Source organism: Schistocerca nitens, chromosome 5, assembly GCF_023898315.1.
Source record: "Schistocerca nitens isolate TAMUIC-IGC-003100 chromosome 5, iqSchNite1.1, whole genome shotgun sequence".
Classification (NCBI taxonomy): Eukaryota; Metazoa; Arthropoda; class Insecta; order Orthoptera; family Acrididae; genus Schistocerca; species Schistocerca nitens.
In genome coordinates this window covers 627,429,394-627,441,523 of record NC_064618.1, presented here as the reverse complement: position 1 = coordinate 627,441,523, position 12,130 = coordinate 627,429,394, and the positions used below count along the sequence as shown (strand labels likewise).

Sequence of the window (12,130 nt, the reverse complement as noted above, 5' to 3'; positions counted from 1 at the left end):
TTACTTTATAAAAAGGGAGCCAGAAACATCATTTGAGCAATGAGTTGGTTTATTCTTCAATTTCCCAGTATTGTTAACAACTGGAGCATAAAAGGGAGGACACTAGTATTTAAATATGAGTGGGCTGATAACTTCAAGTCTATTAAGATCTACTTAACTTTTCTGTCATAATTCATTGTATTTTCTTCTTCTTCATGCAGGCTCAGTGGTCTAACAGATGTAATTACTTACTGTTGTTACAGTAGGATAAAAAGGTTTCTTTACTGTGTTTCATATTAATATTCAGATTAAAAGTTACAGATGTTTCAGACACATCCATTTGCAGTCATAATTCACAAGTAAAATAAGAACATGCTACTTCTAACAAAAGAACAAAACAGAGTCCACATTATTGACTGACATTCATTCATGTCAATAGACAACTAACTCTGATACATAGCAACCAACAACACTCATGTTACATCATAACTCAAAGGCAATATAGTTACATATCAGTTGTTTAGATAGAAAGATACATTTTATATCAATAATATTTTATGACATTTACATTGCAGAAGTTCTTCAAATTAGAATATAATGCTTATTTAAATAGCAATAAAATTAGATTTCAACAGTTTCTTTCAAAATTACAGTGAACACATGTATTTATTTACATGTCAAGTTCCATAGGACTAAATTGAGGAGCAAATCTCCAAGGTCATGGAACGTGTAAGTACATGAAATTATAACATAAAAGTAATAAAATGTTTATGAACCCGAAAAAAGTCAGTCCATAAGTTTAAGTAAACGAAAGCAACAATACAACAAGAATCAGCTAAATTTTTCAAGGAACTCCTCGACAGAATAGAAGGAGTGACCCATGAGGAAACTCTTCAGTTTCAATTTGAAAGTGCATGGATTACTGCTAAGATTTTTGAATTCAAGTGGCAGCTTATTGAAAATGGATGCAGCAGTATGCTACACACCTTTCTGCACAAGAGTTAAGGGAGTCCAATTCAAATAGAGGTTTGGTTTCTGCCAAGTATTAACTGAGTGAAAGCTGCTTATTCTTTTCACATTTTGAAGTATTCTCTTACTGTATATTTTAATGTATTTGTACCTGAATGAAATAATTTTCTATAATTTATTTAATCATAGCAAATGAAACCAAAACCAAAATATATGATTTCTGAAGTATTTTTGTGTATCGGGTAATCTGGTAGTCCAAATGTATTGGGTATTCCAAATATTTGTATGTATTGTGCGTTACAGTTTGTGGAGAAAATAAGGTCACTGACTAGTTACATTACAAGATGTAAAAGTAATTTTGAGTGTATCATATTGGAGTGTTATAGGACCATTACTGTTCATGATATATACAAATGAACGAGTGGATAATGTCAGAAATTCCATGGCACTGTTGAAAAATGATGCAGAGTAAACAGACAAAATGCAGTTCTATAAGCTTACAACAAACTGCAAGTAGGCCTGCACTGGATTCACATTTGGTGCATGGTTGGCAGCAATCCTCAACATAAACAAATGGAATATGTTGCATATAAATAGGTGGGAAGACCCATCATTGCACAATTACGTGATTGCCAAGCCATCATTGGAAGCAGTCATTTTCATTAAATGTCTCAGACTATGTGTACAGAACAGTTTAAAGTGGAATGACCATATAAAACTAATTACAGCATAGGCAGATGCAAGATTGGATTCATTGAAAGAATATTTAGGAAGTGTAATCAGCCACAAAGGAGGTATCCCTAGTTCAGCCTGGACCCAAATATTACTCATCAGTAGCAGAGAGGATTGACTGAGGAAACAGAGAAGATGCTAGGACAAAAGCTCATTTTAACATAGGTTTATTTAGAAAGCACATAAACCCAGCTCCAGTGGCACTGGTGCCTAGAGATGCATTGTGCATCATAGTGTGATTCATTGTTAAGATTCCAAGAGTGTTCATTCCTAGATGAGTAAACCAACACATTGCTCCAGAACCTCAAAACTTCTCCCCCATTTGCTTCACCTGGACCTACTCAACCCAACAAGCCACCTTCCTAGATGTTGACCTCCACCTCAGAGATGGCTACATCAGTAACTATGTTCATATCAAACCTACTAACCACCAGCAATACCTCCACTTCAACAGCTGCCACCCATTTCATACCAAGAAGTCCCTTCCGTACAGCCTAGCCACCTATGGTCATTACATCTGCAGTGATGAGCAGTCCCTCTCAAAATATACTGAGGGTCTCCCTGAAGTCTTCACTGACTGTAATTATCCTCCCAACCTTGAACAAAAACAAATCTCCCATGTCTTATCTTTCCAGTTTCCCACCACTGCCCAAAGTCCCACAGTTTGGCCACAGAGTAGCATTCCCCTCGTAACTCAGTACCATCCGGTACTGGAGCAACTGAATAACATTCTCTGGCAGAGTTTCAATTACCTTACGTCATGACCTGAAATGAGAAATGTCCTGCCCACTATCTTTCCCACCTCTCCTAGAGTGGTATTCTGCTGTCCACCAAACATACACAACATACTCGTCTATCCTTACAAAACCCCTGCTCCCAATCCCTTACCTCACGGCTCATACCCCTGTAATAGAACTAGATGCAAGACCTGTCCCATACATCTTCCTACCACCACCTACTCCAGTCCAATCACTAACATCACCTATCCCACCAAAGGCAGAGCTACCTGTGAAACCAGTCGTGTGATTTACAAGCTAAGCTGCAACCACTGCGCTGCTTTCTATGTAGGCATGACACCCAACAAGCTGTCTGTCTGCATGAATGGCCACTGACAAACTGTGGCCAAAAAACAAGTGGACCACCCTGTTGCTGAACATGCTGCCAAACATAATATCCCTCATCTCAATGACTGCTTCACAGCCTGTGCCATACGGATCCTTCCTACCGCCACCAGCTTTTCTGAATTGCACAGGTGAGAACTTCCCCAGCAATTCATCCTACATTCCTCTAACCCACCTGGCCTCAGCCTTCGTTAGTCACTGTCCTCACCCATCCAGCTCCCTCCCTGCTCCCAATCCAGCACTACACAGCTGTCATTTCAATGCCACACCAGGTCTTTTTATTTCTTTTTATTTCTCTCCTTTTCACTACTTACCCCCTTCCCCACATTCTGTCCTGCCCTCCATCTAAACACAGCATTTCACTGTCCACCACCTCCAGCACACTATTCCTCCCCCTCCCTGCCCTAGCCTCCTCCTTACCCCCACCCAGTCCCACTCCCTTCATGCACTGGTGCTGCTGCTCGCAGTGTCGTTTCAGTTATCTGAGACTGCACATGTGTGTGCAAATTGTGTTTGTTCGTGCGTGCGTGAGTGCGCGCGCGCGCGCGCGCGCGCGCGCGCGCGCGCGTGTGTGTGTGTGTGTGTGTGTGTGTGTGTGTGTGTGTGTGTGTGTGTGTGTGTGTCTATTGCTGACAAAGGCCATATTGGCAAAAGGCTAAAATTGTGTGAATCTTTTTGTTGTGTCTATTGTGACTCGTTATCTCCACTATATAGTGAGTAGCAACTTTCCTTCTCTAATATTGTTACATTCCATCCTGGATCTTCCATTGTTTGATTTTAAATGTTTCATATTTCCTACCTTTCAGACCCTACCCAAAGATGTTCGTGTAATCAGGGTGATGCCTAATACTCCAGCAACTGTTCGTTGTGCAGCATCAGTATTCTCTTGTGGAAGTGCAGTCAGACCTGAGGATATAAATTTGACAAAAAAGTTGTTTGGCTCAATTGGAACTTGTGAAGAGGTTCCTGAAACTTATATGGATCCTATTACTGCATTAAGTGGGTCTGGTCCAGCATATGTAAGTAGCTCAGGTTATCCTTGCTCTCATTATTCACAAATAAGTTAATGCCATGAAGATAGTATTACTATTTTGTGCTAATTTGTGTCTGTTTAATTTTCAGTTAACAATTTGTTCTCTTTTTGATATTCTTTGATGCTGCCTCTGGTTGTGAATATGAGTCTTGATTAACACTTCCTATATACACTGAAGAGCCAAAGAAACTGGTACACCTGCCTAACATCATGTAGGGCCCCTCCAAGCATGCAGAAATGCTGCAACATGACATGGCATGGACTCAACTAATGTCTAAAGTAGTGCTAGAGGGAACTGACACCAAGAATCCTGCAGGGCTGTCCATAAATCCAAAGGAGTATGAGGGGGTGGAGATCTCAACTGAACAGCACATTGCAAGGCATCTGAGATTTGCTCAATAATGTTCATGTCTGGGGAGTTCAGTGGCCAGTGGAAGTGTTTAAGCTCAGAAGAATGTTCCTGGAGCCACTCTGTAGCAATTCTGGACATGCAGTGTGTCACATTTTCCTGCTGGAATTTCCCAAGTCCATTGGAATGGACAATGGACATGAATGGATACAGGTGATCAGACAGGATGCTTACATATGTGTCAGCTGTCAGAGTTGTATCTAGACGTAACAGGGGTCCCATATCACTTCAATTGCACATGCCTCACACCATTACAGAGCCTTCACCAGACTGAACAGAACCCTGCTGACATGGATTCATGAGGTTGCCTCCATAACCATACATGTCTATTAGAAATGAGACTCGTCCAACAAGGCAATGTGTTTCCAGTCATCAACAGTCCAATATCAGTGTTGGCAGGCCCAGGCAAGGCACAAAGCTTTGCGTTGTGCAGTCATCAATGTTACATGAGTGGGCCTTTAGCTCTGAAAGCCAATATTGATGATGTTTTGTTGAATGGTTCACATGCTGACACTTGTTGATGGTCCAGCATTGAAATGTGCAGCAATTTGTGGAAGGGTTGCACTTCTGCCATGAATAATCCTCTTCAGTCATTGTTGGTCCTTTTCGGCAGGATCTATTTCTGTGCGCAGCAATGTCAGGGATTTGATGTTTTACTGGATTCCTGATATTCACAGTACACTCATGAAACTGTTGTACTGAAAAACCCCACTTCATCACTACCTCAGAGCTGCTGTGTCCCATCGCTCATGTGCCAAGTATAACACTACGTTCAAACTCATTTCAATCTTGATAACCTGCCATACTGCACCAGACACTTGTCATCTTATATAGACATTGCCAACCAATGCATGGTGTTCTGCCTGTTTACAGGAACTTCAGTGTAAATTAAAGTTCAGACTTTTTAATTAGTTTTCTATGTAAGCCCTAGTTTTTAGGTCACAAACAAGTTTTTGTGAATACAGCTCCCATTTTCTTAAATGTATTCCTTTTTGTGGTATGTGTCCAATCTGTTCTGTACTTGTGCATAGTTCTCTAATACAGGATTCCACAAAATTAAACTTTCACTCTACAACTGTCGTTCACACTAACAGAACTTTGAGGCATTGGCATGTTAACTAACTGGGGCCTATCCATTAAAGAGAAAAAAAGAGATTCTGAAGAATCTGGCAAACACTCAAAGACAGATGCACACTGACCTGAGAAAGCCTGCTCATGAAGTCTCAACGAACTAACAATACATTACAATCACTTAGTGATTGCTCCAGAAGAGATTGCGAGGACTAGATTAGCCTAATTACAGCATGCACAGAGTTGTTTAAATTATCATTCTTCCCACACTCCACATGTTAATGAAACTGGAAAGAGCCCTAATAATTGACAGAATTAGAAGCATCATCTACCGTGCACTTCACAAATGTTTGCAGAGGATGATTGTCTGGCTGTAGATGTGTATAACATGTTACAAAGTAACTGAAGGGAAGAACTAGAAAGTCAGCAAAAAAAGGTGAATACTTTGATTTGCTAAAACAGATAAAAAAGGTATCTGGCAGTGTAGTGCACAATGCTTGTCTAAGTAACTCTATTGGATCTACTTCCAACTGTGTATTTTTTGTACTTGTGTTTTTAATTATTATTAGGAACAATTCACTGAATTTAGTAGGCAGTGTTTTGAATTTAATAACATCTGCCAGTAGGAAGGTGAACGTCACTTCTCATTCCATGTTAACACATTTCTTACTTACTAATGCTCCAATCTGCATTTCCTTAGTTGTGTACTGTAATTTTAATTTTTTTGTGTAGTACGTGGTTTGCCTTTTTTGATAATATAATGAAGAATTTTGCAATATTGTTTGTAGTGTCCTATTAAGTTTTCATTCCGGCTAGTCCCATGCATTAAATACAGCTCTTTCATCTGAAGATATAACTTGGCAGAACCAGACCCTTAAGAACAAATTTTCCTCAGAATTATTGCCCAATCTCAATAGTTCCAATAATTTCCAAAATATTTGAAACTCTTGTATACAATCAATTAAGTGATTATTTTTAAGAAAATTACCTCTTTCCAAATAATCAGTTTTATTACAGATGGAGCAAAATACCATGCCAGGAGTTCTTGATGTTACTAACCAGATACTCACTGTTCCTGAAAATAAGAACATGGCCTCCATTGTTTTATGTGACCTACATACTCCTTTGATTCTATTCCTGATGAAATGTTACTTGAGAGGCTTGAATTTTAGGGGTCATACATCTGTAAAAATAAGTATTTCATACTTAAGTAATAAAAATATTTTGTCTCTATGAGAAACAGAGATTCTCTGGTGAAAATTGTTGAGGATGGGGTGCCACGGGTATCAGTTTTTGGACCATTCTTTTTCATAATTTCAATCAATAATTTGTCATGTTGTGTTTCCTATTCTGTGATCTACTATACACATTATACAACAATAGTTTACCACCCATAAAGACAGCTCATTATTAAAATAAAAGTCACTGGAATCACTAGGTGCTGCAGTGAAATGGTTCTCGTGCAGATAATTTCTGTGCAACACAGGTGAGAATCGTTATCTTCTGTTAGAACTATCTAACAATACAGAAAATCAATCAGCAAAAATTTTGAGATGTCATATTAACTACAAGTTGACCTGGGGAGTACACATCAGTCAGTTTTGATAAAGAATATCAAGAGAAATATATGTAGTCTAGAGAATATGAGATGTATTTACTTCTGAATACCTATGACTGACATAATATATTTAGTCTGTTCCAGTCTCACATTTCTTATTGACTGCTGGGTGAGGGAGAGGAGGGGGGGGGGGGGGGTGTCAACTCTTCATCATACACGATATACCGAAAATAAAAAACAAAAGCTCATATGAGAAATGTGTGAGACTGACCCAAGAGATCAATGTCAACATCTGTTTAGAAAACTTAATATACTCAAAAATGTAAACCTGTGCATACATCTCTCATTGCTAAAAATTATAATAAATATAAAAGAATTTCACATAGGAGGAGATATTCATGAGCAGAACGCCAGGGGCAAAGCGGAAATGTATATTCCAAGATACAGACTGATAAAAGTAGCCCACTCACCCAGAATCAGCTCTGTGACCATCTTTAATAACTTATTACCCCCAGCATGGTACATATCTTGGAAATTATTTCAAAGAACGTTGTATAACTACTTGGCTGAAATCCTGTTTTATAATATAACAGGACTTCTTGATGCACAGGTTGTGAACATACGTTAAAATTGCAAATGTATGACTAAATAACAGTAATTATCTATGACTGTAATTAAGTGTATTGTTAACTATGTACGTCTGTAATTATGTATAAGAGATGCAGCCTAATCCATTGTATGTACAGTGAGGTGACAAAAGTCATGGGGCACCTCCTTTTGCACTGTGTAGTGCAACAATGCAACATGACATGGGCTCAAGAAGCCATTGGGAGCCCCCAACAGAAATATATAGCCATGCTAACTCTATAGTTATCCATAGTTGTGAATATGTTGCTGATGCAGGATTATGTGTACAAGCTAACTTCTCAATTGTGTCCAAGAAATGTTTGATGAGATTCATGTGAGGCAATCTGGGTGGCAAATCATTCACTCAAACTGTCCAGAATGTTCTTCAAACTGGTAACATGGTGCATTGTCATCCACAAAAGTTCCATCATTGTTTGGGAACATGAAGTCCATGAATAGCTGCAAGTGATCTCCAGTTAACCAAACATAACCACTTCCAGTCAATGCTCCCATTAAGTTGGACTAAAGGACCCATTACATTCTGTATAAATATAACTCACACCATTATGGAGCCACCACCAGCTCGCATAGTAGCTTGACAACTTGGGTCCATGGCTTCATGGGGACTTTGTGCTGTTAACAAAGGCATTTGCATCAGTTTTCTGCCCATTAATGCCAAATTTCACCACACTGTCCTAATGTATATGTTCACCATATGTCCCAAATTGATTTCTGTAGTTATTTCACACAGCATTACTTGTCTGTTATCACAGACAACTCTTCATGAAAACCACTGCTCTCGCTCATTAAGCGAAGGTTGTTGGCCACTGCATTGTCCATGGTGAGAAATAATGCCTGTATTCTGGTATTCTCAGCACACTCTTGACTCTGTGGATCTCAGAATATTGAATTCCATAACAATTCAAAAATGGAATGTCCCAAGTGTCTAGCTCCAACTGTCATTTTTCATTCAGAGTCTGTTAATTCCTGTAGTGTGACCATAATCATGTCAAACACCTTTTCGCATGATTCATCTGAGTAAAAATAACAGTTCCACCAGTGCACTGCCCTTTTATGTCTTGTGTATGTGATACTACTGCCATTGTATATGTGCATATCACCATCCCATGACTTTTGCCACCTCAGTGTATGGTCAGCAGTAAATAAAGATATAAATATGAATAAACAGGAAAATATCTATTACCCTTAACATTGGTCTTAAGGGAAGTATACATGTTACAACATACGTTATTATCTGAAACAGGTGTATGCAATCATGGAAGCATTATGTACAGGAGGTGTGAGGATGGGCCTGCCAAGGGAATTGGCCAGAAGGCTAGTGACACAAACTGTACTAGGTGCAGCCAAGACAGCAGTAGAGTCAAACCAACACTTATCACAACTTTGTGATGATGTGACTTCCCCTGCAGGTAAGCCCATCATTGCTATGAATATTATTTTTGGAAATGAAAGTAGTCACTTAGAATAAATTCAATCATGAACAGACATTTCAACTGGGTTGTTGAACAAATGGAATTCACATAATGCAATTTTTTACTGTACCATGCTGTGTATTAGAAGTAAAACATTTTAAAAAAACTTACCAAATACAGCAATCTGATAACTGATAAACAACAGTAACACTACAGTAGTTCCAAATAAAACACAGTATTACACTATGGTATGTAAAATATGCTACAAAATAATAACTATTTACAACCCTTTTAATCAATGAAATCCACTCCAGTTGCTGTAGAGAATTTTATTGCATCCACTACCAGTTTCGGTCTTTACATTAGGCCATTATCAAGTGGTTCTAAAAGACTACATTGTAGAGGAACAATATCAAATGACCACTTGAAAATTGCCTAATGTAAAAGCTAAAATCAGTTGTGGACACAATAAAGTTACCAGCAGCAACTGGAGGAGTTCTCACTAATTAAACAAACAGCTGCAGAATCAACACACCCTTCAAACAGGTTGAAACTAGTAATTTACACCACCATCTGTAACCTACAATAGGTTCATTTTTCTATCGCTCTAAAGAAGTCCGTTAACTTTTTTTTTTTTTTTTTTTTTTGGGTCATTTCATGCATTTTCTTTTGTGCATATTGTTTTATGTTCAGCACGTGCAACAACTGAATATGCTTTGGTTCACTTTGTCTCTCCATGCTTATAATCATTTTGTTCGTGTTATTAACAGTTCATATGTACTTGGAATATCTTCTATACTTTTTTCTTGTATTGTATTGTATCTTTATTGATACACGAACCATTCAGTGTACAGAAATGAACAACGATATGGGACCAAGTCAAACAGGTGATATAAGAACATATATATACATAACATTTTTTCCTATAGTGAACATAACACTGAAGATATGATCTGTATGTATTCATAAAAATAATATTAGAATAAGTTCAAATAACAACACTGGCCATATAAAACTGTAAAAGTTCTTTATGGACAATAGGTTATTTCTAAACAACAATTTAGTTTTTAAAGATAATCAAAATATCTAATTTAGTTTATGATAGCAATATGATGAGGAGGATAGACACTACTCACCACATAATGAAAATGCTGAGTTTAGACAGACACAACAAAAAGACTGTCAGAAAATGAGCTTTCGGCCACCAAAGCCTTCATCAGAGACACATGCACTCAGATAAATGCAACTCACACACACATGACCACAGTCTCTGGCTGCTGGGATGACAGATTTATGATAGGTCACATTCAAGAAAATCTTGTGTGCTGTAGAAGCAATGCTTTTTTAGGAATGCTCTTAGGGCTTATTAAAATTCCGTTGATTCTTGAATACTTTCTACTTGTTTTGGGAGATGGCTGTACAGTTTGATTTCCATACATTTAACACTATCACTATACAGTTTAGTAGATGCAGTCTATTGATGGTTTGTTTAATAAAACAAAGCAGTTGAAATATATATTGACCAGGACGAGGCACTTCTTCTTCTCAATCCTCATCTTTGACTGTTTTACCCTTTTCATTTTGTATGATATTAATGATGTCTTTTTAATCTATGATCTGTGAATTTGGTTGGACATTGTCAGCAGCTGCCCACTGGTTCAGAACTTCAAGATGAATACTGCAAGGCAGAACACAGCTTGCAGACTGAATGTCATTGCAGTTGGAAGCTGTATCACTACATTCTTTATGTGTTACATTTTCTTCAATGGAATACTTGTTCCAGAAATTCCTAATAAGGATCAGACTGATACTTTGCCAGACCAGGCCTACTAAATATGTAACAGTCTTCAGATTTACAGATTTCAAGAAAATTTACATTCCTCATCTGAATTCACTATTGTAGTGAACAGTTCATGGCAGCAATGAACCTCAAATACTAATATGATGCCTCAATACAGTGGCTGCATTGATATCATTCTGTTTTTAGACAAAAACAAATTTTTGTTTTTCTATCTCCTGACTGCAACACTGCATAGCAGGGGTTCTTCTATCACGATTATAGGTGCTTTCTAACTCATGGAAGAAAACTTCTCAAAACCACTGTATAAAGATGTCGTGTGTCATCAACATTCCTTAATGCATGTAGGTGAACTGTAATAATGAATATGTTTACAACTTCAAACATCACAGGCTTTTACTTTTGTCTATGCAAAAAGGTTTCAGTTTATGACTACCTGATTTATTTATGAAAAAGAGGAGGATAATTCTATCTCAATTCATTTTAAAACCCATCTTATTTCTTAAATTTTTACATGGGAATTTCTGTTGTTACCATTTGATTGTAAACACTGTTTCATCATGATTATACATCTGATGATCCATATCTCTTAACTTAAAGCTTTTGATACTACTATGCACTACCAGTTAATTATTAAGATATTATGGGAATATCTGACATGTTATGGGATCAAGTAAACTGCATCAAGTAGTGCTCAGCAAAGTTTATCCTTGATGCAGACTCATCATCATAAAGTCACATAATGCACAAAAGTGTGGCAGCTTATAATAATGATAAACATCAATTTGTTATTTTATAATGTTAAGCACTCTCTACCATGTCCACAGATTGTGCTGTAATCCATAGAGAAATTATCTATCATGGGAATTGCTGTGTCATATACCTAGGAAGGTTCTGCGGAGCCTTAGGTTCGATGCCACACTGGCATGTTTCTCTAAATGAACACCACTGTAAATAAATGTGAAGCCAAATGGCGTGGACTTGGAGTATCTTGTGTCCTTTGGTCAGTCTTCTTTCCACCTTAATGTGCATGATGATCATGTCAGGGATTGTTTCAACAGAAGACTGACTGATTTGATGTGACCCACCACGAATTCCTCTCTTATGCTAATCTCTTCATCCCAGAGTAGCATTTGCACCCTACATCCTCTATTACTCATTGACTGTATTTCAATCTGTGTCTTGCCCTACAGTTTTACCCCTTTACAACTCCCTCTAGTACCATGGAGATTATTTACTATTATCTTAATGCTTGTCCTATAGTCCTGCCCCTTCTTCTTGTCAGTATTTTTCATGTACTTTTCCCCTCGCCTATTCTGCAGAGAACCTCCTCATTCCTTATCTTATCAGTCCACATAATTTTCAGCATTCTTCTGCAGCCCCAGGACTCAAACACTTCG

General features: G+C 37.9%; 1 protein-coding gene across 1 annotated transcript in view; it reads left to right on the top strand.

Annotated features, from left to right (window-relative positions):
- Positions 1-12,130, top strand: part of LOC126259292 (pyrroline-5-carboxylate reductase 1, mitochondrial-like) — a 139,993-nt gene that overhangs the window by 107,588 nt on the left and 20,275 nt on the right. Inside the window, exons 4-5 of the mRNA XM_049955953.1 lie at positions 3,608-3,820; positions 8,764-8,929. Coding sequence (XP_049811910.1) covers positions 3,608-3,820; positions 8,764-8,929 — 379 coding nt within the window. The remainder of the gene's footprint in view (positions 1-3,607; positions 3,821-8,763; positions 8,930-12,130) is intronic.